The 17,738-nt window shown below is 37.7% G+C and overlaps 1 protein-coding gene across 1 annotated transcript in view; it reads left to right on the forward strand.

Annotated features, from left to right (window-relative positions):
* The window catches only part of SPON1 (spondin 1), a 147,085-nt gene that overhangs the window by 115,033 nt on the left and 14,314 nt on the right, over positions 1–17,738 (forward strand). The window contains exon 7 of the mRNA XM_054171858.1: positions 2,766–2,830. Coding sequence (XP_054027833.1) covers positions 2,766–2,830 — 65 coding nt within the window. The remainder of the gene's footprint in view (positions 1–2,765; positions 2,831–17,738) is intronic.

Below are 17,738 nucleotides of genomic sequence, written 5' to 3' on the forward strand. Positions count from 1 at the left end.
GGTTTGAAGACTTCTGTTGCTAGAAATTACTTTCATGAACTGAAGAAGTCTTAGGGATACTAAACAGACACTTTTCACATCTTAAAGTGATTTCTGTGTGACTGCATAGGGTAGAGGTGGAATAAGGTCTATTTATACTAATCATAGAAGCATATATCTATATCATTATCATTTTCATAGCATTTGTTTCCCCACAGAAGACATTTTGTGCATTATATTTTTTCATTCCCACTTTATCTTTCTTCAATAACAAATGATCCTGCAGGAAGACTCTATCCTAAAGCTCAGATAGGTAGGTTTGTTTCTAGACTTTCAATTCATCATCTGTGAATTGAGGATAACACTGCTTTTTCTACTTTCTAGGAATATTGTCAAAATGAATCCACTGTGGATAGAAAGGCATTCAGTTATTATGAGGATGAGTGTTGTGGAAGGGACTAAGTGTTCTCTGCTATAAAGCAATCGAATGAATGCCAAGCAGTGGCAGTGTGAAATGGGTGAAATTAAGCTCTGGCTCAAAACAGGTGTTTTTCATTCCCCACAGTTCATTGAATCTGACTCTGATTTTGATGTCAGATAATAGACTGTCATTTGTTTAGCTGATCCGAATCAAATCATTATTACCAAGTGCTAAGTGATCCAAACTGCAACATTTCCTAATGCTTTTTGGCACAGGCCTCTTTTATTCTAAAGGTATTCAGATGATACTTAAAACTTTTGCTGAAAGCTTTCATTACATTTTAATGGATGTTACCCTTTTTTAAAGTTGCTTTAAATCCCCTTGGTTAAGAAATGCTTCAAATCAAATTCTGTCTTCAATTCTGCTTCTTTGAGCTTCGTCCCACTCTCTGTTCTTGAAGATGAAGAAATGTTTTTAATCTTTTGTAGAGTGCACAGCTGAAAGATCTAATTTAGCAGTGGTTTCCTGCCACAGGGTTCTATTTGTTGCAATTTAATGACTTTATTCTGTGTGTGCCTTCATTAATTTTGGCCAGCTTCAGAATGTCAGTAAAGCTGTCTGTGTTAAGATAACATGATCAACACTTTAAAATCATGCTATTAGAACTTTTTGGAGAACATTACTTTAACAGGGAACCACTACCGAGTCAACCACCCACCTCTTGCTTGAAACACTGATGTGGGAAGTGGATTTGGAGAAAAACCTAACTGTCTTCTATTTTTGCATGTTTTACTTTAGACCATAATCCTCCAAAAATATTGAAGTCAATCTGAAAACTACTTTGGCTCCACTGACCTTCTTGAGCAAGCTTTAAGCTATCTTAGTTCAAGCTATTTAATGTAGTATAGGATTTGGCCAAGGAGCTGCATTTCTAAAAAGGATTTTCAAGAAATGGTTTATCCATCTACTCCGGTTGAAGGAGAGTTCAGGTCACACATGCATTCATGAGACTGAATGTGTCACAGAGAGGGCCCATCAGTGCCATAATTACCTCGCTTTGATAAAAAGAGAAAATAGAGTTGTAGAAAAAAATGGTGAAAATTGTTTTCTTTAAACAGGAGTGCTAGTCTGGGGTATCAGAACTATTTCTGTCAAGCAGGAAATGGTACCATTATCACTAAACTGAAAGGCCAGCTCTGTTGGAAGTGCCAATTACTGGTAATGTATGTGGTGGGTTTCTTAGTCTAATTGGGAGATATTTTTAAAAGACAGTAGAAATGGTATGAGTGAGTTGTGACCTTTGTGTTCCTCTAGGCAAATTACTGGGTTGGATTCCTAAGGGAGATAGGGAAATGCTTCTGAAAAAAATGTGATAGATGTCTTTTGGGCATCAGAGCCTTGTTAACAGTCTCCTGCCTTTGTCCTGGGTTTATTGTACCAATATAAAGTTTAAAACTGTTGATGAAGGGATTCCTACAGACTTACTTTAGGAAATAACCGTTCCACAAGGCTTTGCCACACTGTGGGCTTCCACAGGTGGCTGCTGTATTTCACCCTCTAACTTCCACAGGAGTAAATGGAGAGTGAAGAGTAAGTGCTGTCAATGGCTGTACTTGGGGGAGATTACATGAAGATAACAAATAGTGCATCATACCTACTGACAGGGTGTTAGATTGCCTAGAGCAGCAGCCTGTAGGTGTTTTTCTGCCTGCAGATGTGTAACATATTAAGGGCAACTTTTTTCTTTTTTTTTTTTTTTTTAAACCTGGTGAATTCCTCTGGCCACAAAGATTGTCACAGTCACAAAATCAACAGCACAAGACACACTTTTTGCCATAAACTACTATACATGGACTGATGACCCGGGCTACAGCAGTTTTCTTGTTGTGATAGTATTACCGGAACAAACTCCGTTTGGCCACAGTATTTTGGTGTATTTCACCAATGCAAAGGTCTTCTTATTTATACCTGTCATCACTGTGCACCACTCTGAAAGCTTTTCCATCAGCTCATGGTGCAAAAATAACATGGTCTGTGCACTGCTGTTCATTTTTTAAGTCCCCTTCAATTCCTACAGAAGAGAAAGAGACTGTGGCCAAGGTCTGATTGCCTTTGCTTGCTGCTCTTGCCTCCTGCATTCAGAGGGGCTTTGTGCAGCTGAGAACACGCGGTACCCAGATAACAAAAAGGACAGAGCATATTTCTCTCATTCAGAATTGGGAGGCACAATATAATCTAGTGCCTTTTACTCTTTTTCTTTTCTTCTTTATTTCTTTTCCTTTTCTTTTTTTTCTTTTCCTTTCTGTAAATCATATTTCTCTCATTGTGAAATTGTCCCAATCATCTTGTTTGTCTCTTTTCACAGAGCGATGAGGTTTTAACAGTCATCAAGGCAAAAGCACAGTGGCCTGCCTGGCAACCTCTAAATGTGTAAGTAAGTAGGGAACGGTATGTCTCAATAACCTCGTGTTGAGTGTTGGCTAAAGGGCCACTATAAACTCACTGTATATTATCATTACTCACTCTTTGAAGAAATAATCTAAAAATATTTTGATAGATGAGTTTGGGTTTTTGCCAGCTTCTCTCTTTCCTTTGGCATCTCTTCATTTTTTTGTATGCTTTGGTTCAGTGTTGTAGCAGAAGGATTGTCCTGTGGAGTTTCTGCCTTCATTGAACAATGATGTTCCTTTAGTGCTTGCTCAAATATATGCTGTATTATTCTACATGTAGTAATTTTTTGAATCATTCTGTGTCACACTGTGGCAATGCACTGTCAATACAGCAGATCTTCAATCCACCAACCAAGAAAAACCCCAGAATCTTAAATGACTAATTCTTTATTATCTGAAACGTGTTGAGATACCACATTGATCCTGGTAGTTGTATAACCATGCTTGTTTTACCAAGCAAGACAGCAAACTAGCTTCTTAGGATCCTAACTATGGAGTCTCTGGCACTCAGCAGAAAAGAGAATAAAACTCATGTTCAGGATGATTCTATGATACTCTTGAATTTACCAATTGCTTCTTAGGGAGTGGAGGTGGGAGTCAAGCAGGTAGTTTCAGCATAAATCATCTGTGCTTGGCCCAAAGTTCCTAGTAATTACACAAGCCTAAATGAGTGAAACTTAAAAGAAGCAGCTAACAGTGAGAACTGCAAGACTGTAGGGACCAGGTAGTCCCGTTTCCTCTGTAAAATATATGGGAAGCAGTTAGTGGAACAGTGTCTAGTTTTGTTGTCTGTGTTTCAGAAAGTATATTTAAATGTGGAGGTTAGTCAAGAAAAAGCTGGAAGAGTTTGGTTTTCAGAAAACATCCCCTACCATAAGAGGCTTAGAAACTCTTAAGCAGCTTAGAACTTAAGCTATTCAGTTTATCCCCTTCTACCCACCCCCCCAGAAAAAAAGGTTAGAAGGTGAGCACAGCTTAAATAGTGAAAAGATTTCTGATAGCTGATCCCTCTTTAATCTAGGAGAAAAAAAAACAACTATTAAATCCCTTGTAGCATGGAAGCTAAGGAAATTGGTGACAAGGAAAGTCTCACTAAAGGTATGGAGAAAGACTTTAACAGTGTGACTAACCTTCAGAGCAGGTGAAGGATTTTCCAGCACTGAAATATAATTTAACCCTGAGACAGAGTTGTAGGCTCTGCACAGGAATTGTGGGTTAGGCTTTTTTTGGCTGGTGTTGTGCAGTGGTCAGTCACGGTGGCAGTAGTGGCATTCTTTATTTATGATCTTATTCCTCTGAAATTTTCAGTAGTTGGTTTTGGTAGTGTTTGCCATGTAGTAGATGTGATAGCTTGCCTTTTTTTTTTCTTGCTGCCTTCTTTCTATTTACTCCAAATTAACACTTTTAAATGGAAACTTTTGTCCACTTCTCCATCTGCTACAGTGAGGTTTCTGACTGAAAAGAGCCATTTCTTTTTTCCTTCCAATTTCATTTGCTTTCCTAACACAAGATTTATGTATGATGTTCCTGTATCAAAGCGAACAATACTACTAGGAACTGAAGTTTTGGGTGCTTGGAAGGTTTTGGCATTGACAGAAAAGCAGTCTTACACTTTGTTCACAGAAAGATGGTGAGAGAATCTCTTGCTCCAGTCTCAAGCCATCATTTTTCAAATACACCAATTATGTCACAAAACAAAAATCAAAGCCAGTGAAAGTATGTTGCCCCTGGTCATAATAGCTTATTTAATACAGCACTGAGAAACTTCACAAAAAAGTTGAGAGTGAACCACTTCAGACACTTTTTAGGCATATTTCTTCAGAAACTTGTCTGCAGATGCCTTTGCAGCATCCTCCAGATGTTTTTCCAGTCAATTCTTACCTGTTCTGTGTGGTAATTCTCATCTTTCAGTAACATCAAAAGGAATAACTCTTGGTACTTGTGCTTTCAAATGCTGCACAAGGGTTTCTCTAACCAACATTCCCTCATTTTACAGGTAGAGTTAGATTTTTGCCTTTTTAAATCATTTTTATAATACTTTGCCACAATATTCTTTTTGTTTCCATTGAAAAATATGATCTAAGCTTCAAAAGAGGACAAAATTTTCATTAGCCATTTACTTCTGGTGTTAATTTCCCATTTGCTGTTATGGATGGTCCTTAGAATTTAGAATTGTGCAAGTATTGGATAATGACTCCTCAGGATAAACATTTGGTCTATTATTATGCATAATGCAGCCATCTTACTAATCAAGAGTTGACAAAAAGTCACTAATTACCTTCTTTTCCATAATGGTTATTAATATATCTACTGTATAATATGATGTGATAGTGGTGCAACAGTGGTCTTACAATGTGTCATAATAAGCACAGCCTGAACATCTTCCTGATTGTGTTTCACAAGCATTACAAATGTATAATACTGGTGAGCTGATTCACAGAGACCTAAGCGTCAAAAGTTGGTAAATTCAGCCTGCTCATGCTTTATGCAGTTAGGAGGTAAACTTCAGAGTGATTTTTATTGGTCATCCTATCCAAGTTACAGTACCAAGTTACAGTGATTACAGTTCAAGAGAGAGGAGAGGAACAACTGCCTGCCAAAACATGTGAGAGGGCTGTAGAGAATTAACATTTGTATGTGATGTTGTGGCAATATGGACACCAGGCTGCTGCACCGAGTGTATGTGTGTCCCACAGCTTAGGGTTTTGAATTGCAGAGTCATTGACAGACATTGTCATGGAGAGGAAACTTAAGTGCTAGGCATTTGCCCATGCCTTCCTCAGAGACACCAGATCAGTCAGACCCGTCCCCTTCAGGGGAAAGCTGACAGAAAAGAAAGCAGAGAGGAGTATGCACCGAGGCTCAGCACAGCCATGGGCTCTAGCCCCACTACCCATGCAGGGTAATCCCCAGGCAGCCAGAACAGGCATTGTGCCTGCCCTGTGCCTGCCCCTGGGGCTGCCAGGACTTTCTCATCTCTCCAAAGCAGCCAAGGGGACAGCAGCATCTCTTCTCCTTACAGAGGCTGTAGCAATTCAAGCCACTAATTCTTACCCACATCTTGAGCAGTTGGTGAGCCCTCGCATTTCCACTCTGGTCATGCACAATAATGTGAGAGGATGATCCTGGCTGGACATCTCTTGCAGATTCATCATGGAGTTAAATGACTTTTCTTCTACTCTGTCAATGCTGGTCAATGAGGCTGTGACTCTCGAGGCTAGTCATATCTCATTAAGTAATGTTTCAAGTTCTGTCTAGACCGAGGGCTGAAGTGTGTAAGTCTGTGTCTAAATCTGACAGTAATGCTGAAAGCCTTTGGTTCATGATGCCAGGGACAAGAAGAGAACTGTAACTGGAGCTTTTCTTCTGCTGAGGGAGAAGACAATAGAGACTTCTCAGTGCTGATCCAGTGGAAACAAAGTGCCACCCAAGGGAGAATTCTTTAGTTTTCAGACATGAATTCAGATATAAGAACTTAGAGTAGGGACTGAGACAAGTTGCTACCCCTAAGCAGGGAAGGATATAATGACATTAAGTAAATTTTTTAAATGCTTTTTGTTAAGCACAATTAAGGCTAATGCACTTTTAGCATATTGTCATCTCCCAGTACAGTATAAAGCTGTGGAAACTATATCCTGCTACTTCACTGCCTGCTTTTTTCATTCCTCTCTTCACATCCTACATGCTCTTTGTCACTGTGTTGGGTTTTTTTTACCCTGTCTCTCTCCTTCTTTATCCTCCATTTGCTTTCTTGTCTGAGGCCCCAGGATGCACAAAACTCCTCTGAGCTGTCACATGTGTGAGACAGTTTTGAGTGGTTTCTGTGAACCACTTTTATGATTGCCCAGCTGAGAGCACAGCATTGGTGACACGAGAAGGGGAGTGCCAGCCCAAGTAATAAAACAGTTTGCTGTTGCTCATGTTTGTATTACCAAGTTGTATCTGAAATTCTAACTTTAAAGTACTTGCAGGGAATGCATTCTGGGTCCAACACTATCAGGGTACAGCAAGCTGTCAAATGAAAGCAGTTTCTCTTATCTTACTTGTGTAAACAAGAGCACAGCTCATTGCTCCCTTCCTTTCAGCTGTGTTTCAGGCAGAATCAAATTTTACTTTCATACTCAGTTGCAAATTACTGGACTTTGACAGTACGGAGGATAAAATACAGCAAATACAGGTAGTACATCTGCATATCCAACGCCAGGACAGAAGAATTTTGGGGTAAAGAAGGCAAGACTTTTAAAGATAGTTTGCATCAAATTCCATAGGCACTAATACCTTTACAAACCTTGTCTTTTTTTGTTGGTTTGTTTTCCCCCTGTCTGTCTTCATTATACCTTTATTTCAAATCCAGACATCTCTATTGTGACACCTCCGTTTTTCATTCAACAAGCACTTTATTATCTAAACAGCTTCCCAGGGATACCCACCAGAAGAAAATAAGCATAAATCCTGATCAATTAGTCCCACTCTATAATGTGAGTTAGAGAGTCAGTTACAGGTATTAAAATGGGACCCTTTTAGGAGGCATGAGGGATAGTCAGTTGTTGGGCACAGAAGTGGTCAGTTGCACATCTTGGTATGAGCTGGATTGTCTTCAATGTAGAGAACTCCATGACACAGCATGTTGTCAGGGCATTTGCAGTTTAACTCTGTCTGGTTTTTTCACAATCACTATGTCCCCTATGATTCCTCCCCGTCAAGGAAAGGCATCATCATATGCATATCATTCTTTATAACAGATGAGTAGGGAATTTAAATCTATTGGGGGGGGAGGGTTGGCACTGTTTGCTTCTTGTCTTACTTCTTTTCCTTACATTTTTAACTTTTTGCCTTTTCTTTTTCTTTACTTCACTGTAACCTACTGCTGTTCTTGTGCCCACAAAAGTTCTCTTCCTTAAAGTAGCTTCCACATTTAGATCATTGAATGATTACTGATGTTGTTAGATGGAGAACCACTTAAGTCCGAAATGGAACTCTTTACTGTCTTCTGAAATGTAATAAAATAACTCCCTCTCCTCATCTTATGCTTCATTGTTAAAGATCTCAATTTATTGTGCCTGATAGTCTACTTGTTACAACCAAAACAGCCTTAATGTGCTGCTGTCTCACTGATAAATATCCTTGTGTAAAACTGCCCAAGGTTATGTACACAGTTGCATACTTAAAAGAGGTCTTCAGCAGTGAGAACAGCTTTAATAACGATTTGTGACTACATTAATGTTACCAATATTATCTAATCAGTTCCATCAGATGGCAGAGAGCTGAAACATAAACGTTATTCATGTAAACATGATGTGTTGCTGAGCCACTCGACCTTCGCAATGTTGCAACTCTTCACAGAAAGGCTAATGTACAAAACGACATTGGAAAGCTTGTAGGCAAGCATTTGCTGTAAACACCTAATTCTCAGACTTTCAGTTCCTGAAGTGTTTACATACTTAAACAGTTATGAGCAACATTGCTGAATCCATAAAAGTACAACCTAACTTCAGTGTTTTCAGATCTCACTACATTTTCACACAGGTGAGGGGACCTCTCTTAGGCAGCAATTGAAACCATATTTACTTCCATAGGTTAGTTGGTGCTTGCCTGTTTTATGAGTGAGGGTCTGATCTTCCAGTATAACTTTTTAGTCAGACACACAAGCGTAAGGTTAGGTAAATAAAAGATACCCTCCAACAGGAAGAAGATGCTTCTGGTACTTGAAAAATCTAGATTTAGTTCTCCTTTCCTGCTGTGACAAGATTTGAATGGTAATGCCTGCCTGTGAATAGCTAATTCAAACCAGCAACCTATCTCTTCACCATCACATATCATGTTCTTCTAGCTCAAGCTTTACTATTTTGCAAGGAATAATTAAATATTTATTAGGCAGAGAAAGAAAGCAATCACTAGAATTTTTACCTCAAGGAAACGGAGGAGACAGAAGAATTCTCTGAAGGAGATGCATTTGGTAAGCAGTGAGTTAACCAGCTTTGTAAGATGGGGAAGGGGTATATGTGGAGTAAGTGCAGAGCAGCTGCATGTTCTCATTAATTACAAATAATTTTGTCTGTATTTCATGGCACTTCAGCAACAACGATAGCTTTTCTCAGCTCCCTCTGTACCTTGGAAGAGAGACTGTTCCTGGCCAACAAAAATATCTTACTCTTGTTTCCAGGGTTTTAGCCTTTTGTTAAAACACACTTCCTCATTGCTTGAAATACAGTGCATAAATTAGGTAATTTTAGTAAAGAAAACAGATTAGACATTTTTTGACTGATATTTACCAAATTAAACTGAAGAAGCAATGTTTCCTTTCACCCAAATATGCACTTTGAAAGTAATTGATAATTTGCTTAGATCTAGTTGAAACTGGTTTTCTTTTACCTGGGTAATTTCTCTGCAGGAAATAGACAAAATTATATATATTTGTATGATGTTCATAAATGGAGTCATTTTTTACACTGAAGACTTCAAGTAGACACTTCCTTTTGTATTGTCCTATAAAAATACATTATTTAAGGAATCTTAAAATATTTTCTGAAAACATTTCAGAAGTAATTTGGTGGTGGTTGTTGTTGTTACAGTTGATGTAATTGATTTATGTACCTATCTGGAAAATTTGAGAAATTAATTTACCTATTAATCTGTGTGAATTATCCATTTCTTTCTCAACTGCCTATGTGGTTACAATGAACACGCACATCTGCCACAATTAAAACTTCACTTTTTCCTTAAGATCTGTATTAAAAACATTTATAGGCTAGACTCAAAATTTCTTCCTTGTTGTGCTGCCTACATTTGGAGTAATTTGCTTTTGACAGCTTAATGTGGAGACTGTTGGAGGAAAGAGAAACAGGTGTACTGAATAATTTCATGTCCTCAACCAGTGATCTCACTGGAGGAAAAAAAAAGGCGCTTGTTTGTCGCTGTTCATTTATTGCCTCTGATGTTGGTAAAACAAGCTAGTGCCAAAAACTTCTTTATTCCCTTATATCATGTTTTAATCTTGAGATGGTTCACTGCATTTACTTAATATAAATACTAAGGTTAAAACAATGAAGCATTTTATAGCAGATGCATTTTTTTAAAGCATTTCAGATAGGGTTGGTATGTGCCAAAGTTGTGTGTGACAGCAGCACAGGTCTGAGCCAGTCAGAACAAAAAGAACAGAGAAGGTGCAGTTGTGCAAGGTTAGCCCCCAGTGTGTGCTCAGAGTCCCCAGCAAAGTTACACCAGCACCTTTGCTGCCAAGTCTTGCATCAGCTGCTGCTTGAATGCACCAAATAAAACCACCTCAACCACCTGTAAGCTATAGTTTCACCTTAAATGACTTTCCTACAGCACTTTCTCATAGAAAATGCTGCACCTTTTGTAGGGCCAGAAAGTACAGGACTTGTTCAGAGCCAGTAGTGTTTAACTGTTTAGGAAACCCACATAACCAAAATACGGTCTATTTAGCTGTGTCAGTATGAAATGAATCCCCCCTGTTTGCACAGCCACTATCCAGGGATGCTCTGTGCCAGTCAGAGGAGGTGCTGCAGGGCCCATTAACCTGCTGCCAGCACCCAGTTCAGTGTGGAGGCACCTCTGCGTCAACCCCTAACAGAAATCCTCTCTGTTTTCCTCTGGAGCCATCCTGTATTTGCTGTGCAGAATCTCAATGGCAGTGCCAAATGCTGTTCTCTACTAAATCTATATTAATCAGCATTGAGAGAGGAAGATTCAAATCAATGCACCGTTCAGCCTTGATAGCAGAGAGGCTTTACCTAAACAATAATGAAATGCTCAGAGCCCTAGAGATTAGAGACCTAACAACCTCTCTGAGTTAATTCTGTGAATTAGCCTTCCCAGAGCATCTTATTAAGGGTTGATGGAATTATTCACAAGCACCACACCAAACTCCTCGTAGTATACAAACTAAAATTCATTGAAAAGTACCCCCTGATTTTCTTGTAATAAATTTCAATAGGGAAGACTGGGGTCTGAATTTTGCAGTCATTCTGGTGTCTATCCATCCCCTTAAGATATTTCATATGAAATTAAACTGTAACTTTAGTTATTTTAAAACATTATGCAGGCACAAAAGTTTGGTGTGGCATCTAGGTGAGTACATTTTGAAATTAGTTGCCCATTTTCAGCTGATGTAACTCTTGCTGTCCCTCTTGTGCTGATGTGATTCCTGTCCTGCTGTGCAATATGCTGCCCATAAAGAGTTGATATTGCCATCAGAATGTAATTTATAAACATATACATTAGAAATCATTACATTATAATTAATTGTGTCCTCAGATTACTCAGCTGAGAATTTAAAAAAAAAAGACATGTTTGACCACAGATATTTGGAAGTAATTGATATTGTTAAAGGCAAAACACAGCCCGAACTGCAATTAGCCAGCTGTAATGGGCATAGTTTACATTTCATTTGTTGTTTTCTCCAAAGTGATAAGAAGAGCTCGTATCGTAGTCCTTTAATCTTCTATCCACTGTATATCATTAACATTTGATTACACAAATTGCTTATAAACACTGTTCTACCTAATGATTTGAAAAATAAATCATGCATGTATAATTTCGCCTCGTGACTAAGAGTCAGCAGAGGCTTATCTAGAAATAAGGAAGCTTATTATTTATTGCTACTTCTGATATTCCTTATAATGCTCATTTTTCTTGCAGACTTGTTAGACATTTTCTCCTAATTGGCTGAATGCTGGATTTATCTTCCACCTCCTCTGTACTTTTAAGAAAGTAAACTTGAGAAATTTTCTTGCTTTACAAGTTTACACATCCTTCCATAGCTGCATCTGACCCACAGAACACCTATGACATGCCTGCAGTTGTCTTACCCTTAAGTTTCTTTTAACAGAGAAAAGTGAGTGTAGTTAATTATATTTTTATATGAGAAAAGTGTACTACCAGGACAAGTAAAATCTTTTGGTGAGGAAAGGCTGAAGACATCTGAAGGAATAGGACATTATTTTAATTAAAAGAAAGTACTGTAGGTTGTATGGGCAGCTATTCCTTATGATGTGAGTGCAACCTGGTGACTTCAGAGCATTTGTGATACAGAAAACCTTGGTGGCTCTGCCTTTAGGGAGCTGAGGTGTGAAAGGCACACACAGAGAGGAGCTCACAGTCCTCTTCTGAAAAAAAACATGCTAGTTTGGACACCAGTCATGTTTTGAAGTTGCAATGGATTCCTGAAAGACTTTTTTTTCCCTTTAATACAGTAGCAGAACTGTGAATAGTACGGCCCTTGAAGAATAAATTGCATAGTGAATCATTACATGACATGCATTAGACAATAGCAGTACTACTGCAGAAGCAGTTAGTGCAAGGCTCCATGGAGATGTGATCTTTACTCACAAAGTTCAATATTCCTTCAGTTTTAGATTATTTTCTTTTTAAAAAAAGTCAGTATCTATGCTACAGAGAAGTTCTCTCAGTTTGCATGGCAATGTCATTAATGTTGATTAATGTCATAAGTTTGGTTTACTCCAAAGCTAAGGTGCAAATAATTTAATTGGTGTGTAACTATTTTTGTTTAGCACGTGGGACAATTCCACACATTTGCTATCCTTCGTGTGCGTAGCTACGTAACTATCATTTGTGAGAGTATAGTACGACGAAGAGCACAAACAATTAAAGAAAGAGTAACTGATTAAAACCAAAACTTAAATAACCATCATGCTAAGATACAGTTTAACTGCTGCCTAAAGCAACCCTGAATGATTATTTTAGGGATTCTTGGGTGAAAAAGTAGTTCACGTTGTTAACTGTACCTAATAGCTTCCAATACCGACAGATCTTTGACCGCTGTCGTATGAACATTACTTGGCTAACACAGGGTTGGAAGCTGGCCATAAAAACCAGTCACTGCCTTTTCAACAGTAATGCTACTGTACCCAAAGTACACTGAATTCACAATAACTTGATTTCAATCAGTAACAGCTGCATCCAGGAAAATAAAACTTCCGGCAAAGAAATAATTAGATCTGTACAAGCCTGTCTCCTTGCTAACAAAGAACAGCTGAAAGGAACACAACCTTGCTAGTAGGTAACGCATGAAGAATTGAAACAAGAAACGGGCTGATGAACTGAGTTACAAATGTATTCTGTTACTTGCCTTTGTAATGAAGTGGGATGAGTGAAATGTGGTGATGTTTGACATCTCACTGGATGTGTGTTATCCTGAAAGAAAATAGGAGTTTTTAGCTGAAAGAACGATGATGTGATTTTCTCCTGACAGATGAGTTGATTTAAATTTTTAGATGCTTGGAAGTATTTTCTAAATCCCTAAGTGGCTCTTTCCAAGTACAGATACGCTTTTACAAGAATAAAAATTGTAATGTTTTATTCTATGGCCCGTATTTTGCCTTCAATAGGAGCTCTGGGAATATTCTAAAAGGATTTTGTGTGAGGTATGTCTTGTCTAAACTTAAAACTCTAATTCCATAGTGAAAGCATTACAATCTCTATGGTGCATATATTTGTAAACACAAACAGTCTTCATAATGAATAGCTACCCAAGATATATATATATATATATTTAAGAAATATGCTGTAATAGGAGCAGGTGTGTAGAACAAAACAGTGCTAAGGAAGTGACAACTTTCAGGGACAGGAGATTGCTTTGGGTGGCTGCCACATTGGTCACATGGAGTGTGGCCGCCTACAGGCATCAAGAGCACAGGGTGAAAGCTCTAGGCTACACTGATCAAGAAGAAATCACATCTGCGCTGTGGGCTGTGAACCAAAGCATAATGGGAAATTCACCTCAGCGGTGCTTCTCTGATCACACCTCCAAATACAGTATCCTATAAAGCATATAGTTTTATTATTGCATATATACAGTGTTCCATAACGTATATCTGTTTATTCTTGCATGGTAACATTTTATTTCAGCAGTGCCACTGCAGCAGGATTGTCTTTGCTTTTTATGTCCATAAATCTCTCAAGGTTTTTTTCCCCACAAATCCTTATCTCTCTAGTTATCTCCAACTGTCATATTGTGCTGTCTGTCCAAAATTGGGGTAAAAGCCCATATCTGTTAATCCAGATGTAAATGAAGTTTCCTTTGACAAACTGATAGTATGGTACTAGGAAGCATTTTCAGAATTTGGAGATTTTGTGTCCAAAGTGAGAGGACTCAGAAGGCCAGACAGTCATTTGTTTCTGTGGCAACTCGATGGTGTTCTTCTTTTATGATTTTCTAGGTACCTGGGTTTAATCAAGTGAAGTTTAATATTGTCAAAAAATAGAAGAATTTTAACTGCTGTTTCTATTCAGAAATAGTTGCATAATGGACAACCTCATATACCAAAAAAAAAAGGGAGGGTGGAGGGAAGAAGTCAGTTGTGACTTTTGATAACATGAAGACAAATACATAAATCTCTCTGGAGCTGTGAAGCAATTCTGACGCTCCAGCTTTGCATTTGACTAATGCTTAAACTGTATTTTTAGGTCAGAAAACTTTCTATGGTACGTCTTTCCTTCTTGCAGTATATCATTCCTTTATTGTTATGGTGGTTCCCTACATCATGAGGTCATCCACATTTGTATGACATGAGGTATTTTGGAAACTCCATAGAACTGTCAGTAAACTCCTGGCAACTGTATGCAGGAGTAATTTATGTTGAATGAGCAGTTTATGCATCAGCAGAACTAATCAAAACTCTCTTGTTAAAAGGCTTCAACTTCAGAATCAAAGTTTTCACATAAGAATTGGATCTAAATGGTAAATTTATGGTTTCACACTGAAAGCAGAAAATCATCATAGTGTTTTGTTTTGGTTTTTTTACTAGACAGTCCCAATAGCAGAAGTATTTGTTCTGCTCAAAGCAAAAGAACTACTTGAGGTAAATGTCAGACTAAACCCATTTTGGAAATCCATATAAAATAATAACTGTTCTGTCCAGTTTTTATAAATGGTCTAAATTTGAGATTGAGTGTGACTTGAGCTCAAGATGCATGTATATATTCAGATAATTAATACAAGATCTTTAATAATATTAATGTCCATTTCGTTACTATTTTAGGAACTTAACAAGAATGAGGAAACCAAACACCATACACAGCCCTCACAACTTGGTTACTCTTTCAGTGGCTCTACAGAGTTCTATTTAAATGTGAAAAGACCATAAGCTCCTATCTTTTCACATAAACCAGACACAAATGCCCACCCCTCCCAGCATGAAGTCCCATGCTATTGTGCTGTGTTTACCTGACTCTTTGCATTTATAGTTCTATATTGCTCCTGTAGGCTTAGAAAACCTCATTATAAAACTACCTCATGCTTGTAAAAAGAATTAATGTCTTAAGTGTTATGTGTGTCATCAAGACTTAGGGAAACTTCATTGTTTCACAGATGGTCTGACACCCACATTAAGAAATTCATAATTTGGTCTTCAAAAAAATAAATAAGGAAGAACATATGTGTTTGTTGGAAAAGAAAGAATCGGTACCGTCTTTTTTTTTTCGTCAGAGCAAGCACATATGGCAGTTCCATTCTCTATTGCTTACCATTTACTTTCCATTTAAAATTCAAATGTCACTAGGCAAGGAAAAAAGTTGGGTATTATAACATAGAAAAGATTTAACTAAGAACTTTATCCTAATTGTTCATGGAAATTAATGGCCATCCAATTAAATCAAACTTACTCATCCCGTTCTATCCTTGCTTTTTGTTTTCTTTACATATTCCTCCCATTGGTAGTTACTGTTTTATGATTATTTCCCCACCATCTGTTGTCTTTCCTTGAGCCAAAATAATTTCCCTTTATAATTTAGTGAGTAATCATGTATGCATTATTTTCATGCCATTATATGTCTGCTTACTAATCCAAACTCTTCATTCTTGTGTAAATACTCACCGAGTAACTGGGATGACTTGCCATTTAAATTTCTAGTGAACAGAATCTATATGCAAAATTTCAAACTTCCACTTGCTCTGTCCTTGTATTGTTATGAATGTAATGATAATTAACACTTACTGTAATTTACATCTCCAGGCACCAAAAGGCATAGGTAAATTAGGAAGCTATAGAAGAACAAAATGGAATGTGCATCATATTAATCAGGAGGTGAGATGTTGGACATCTTCAGAGATCACACTGGGATCAGAGAAATGTAAAATGCACTTCCAGGCTAATCTTTCATTAACATCTTTGAAAGGAATTTGTGGGATTAGATAATCTGAAGTTAGACAATACCTTTCATAGATATTCCAATTAATATTTTTGTTAAAAGGTGGTATTTGCTATAATCTGATATTCAGAATGAATTAAACTGGGAGCAAACCAAGAGTTCATTACTAGAACAGTCTCAAATGTAAATCTGTGCTGATCGTCTGATATTGTTAATGGGACAGAAAAGGATCAGAAATCTAGCTGTGATTGCTCTTATGCTGGGTTGAAGAACTGACCTCTCATCACTGTTACTCAGGACAAACAGGCATGGTCAGGGCTTTGTAGATTATCCAGGTGAAAAGGAGATGGAAGCCACAGTATTATTAGAACATCCCACAGGATTTCCTTTGTAAATACAGTTGTAATTACTCTGGGTAGACAATTTGTAGCCCCAAAGCTCCTAGGAAATGGAGAGGTTTCAAATGGTGAAGTTAGTGTCCTTTGGCTTCGTAGTCAGCCTGGCCTGGATAAAAATGCAGTAATGCTGTATATTGCAAAAGGATTCCTGCGTAGTTTGATTGTAAATGCACAGTAAGTGATCTGAGGAGTCACATGAAGCTTTTCTAAGCAGGAGCAAATGTTGCTAGTGCCTTGTGAGATACCCACACCAAAGTGATTTGTGACAACCTCCACACACACAAAACCCAGAAGTTTTCAGAAGCTGCAATCCTAACTTGAGAGATTTTTTTCAGTGAGGAAAACCTGTTCACATTTGTTCATCATATCGTGATGGTATGCCCATTCCAAAGGTATTGCATCATTATGTAAAGTAGTAACTATGTATGAATGGATGACAATATGAAAACGTCTGAAATGTGCATGGCACAAAGTCTCTTCCTTTTGTAATGCTTTTTCAAAATACTCAATGATATTTTAGCACAGCATTTGCTCTGATTAGTGGTTTTAATGTCAGTTGGAGTGATATAATCCCTTAGTTGTGTATGCAATTCCATATCCATCTCTTTTAGCTGATTATAGGCAACATTCTCATTTTAAGAGCTTACATATAGCAAAGTAAGAGGTTGTAACACAGCCCTTTTTGTAGCCTGGAAGGTAAATATATAAGAATTTATTTTGGTGGCTTTATTCTTTTATTATGTCTTAAAATAGCCAACTTTGTGCTGTCACCTCCTCTGATTTGGCGCTCAGAAACAGAAAGAGCTTAACACTAAGGTGCTTTTTAATTTTTTTTATGGATTTCAGTCAAATTTCATTGACTCTGTTCCTTTTATTGTAGCTTTCTTTTTCCTGGCTCTTTTGGGACGTTCAAATTATTCGTTAGGTTGAACACTTACCTGCCCAGCATTTAAGCACAACTTAAGAAGGATTCTTAATGTGATGTCCCCAATTCTTTTGTCTCTCTTTATAAATGTGTTTCTTAAAAATACATCTTCTAATTTTGCCATTTAATTTGTTCTGCTAGTTGCAGGCTTGTAGTAAATCAGTATTTCCATGCAGTTTTAGCTCTTATTTTTCTTTTCTTTGAAGCTAGTGCACTTTTCAGGATGTTAAGATGTTGAAGTCTTGTCAATAGATGTCATGTAGGTGCTGCTGGTAGGCAGGAAGGTGCAGAGTTATATTTCACACCCTTGAACTTCTGCTTTTATGCCCATAATGTTCTTTGTATCAATAGCAAAAATATTTTGAAGATGAATAAATAAAAGCATTCATCCTAGAAATTGTAGATGTGATGCAGAGTAAGCCTATGAAAAAGGA

Source organism: Dryobates pubescens, chromosome 22, assembly GCF_014839835.1.
Source record: "Dryobates pubescens isolate bDryPub1 chromosome 22, bDryPub1.pri, whole genome shotgun sequence".
Classification (NCBI taxonomy): domain Eukaryota; kingdom Metazoa; phylum Chordata; class Aves; order Piciformes; family Picidae; genus Dryobates; species Dryobates pubescens.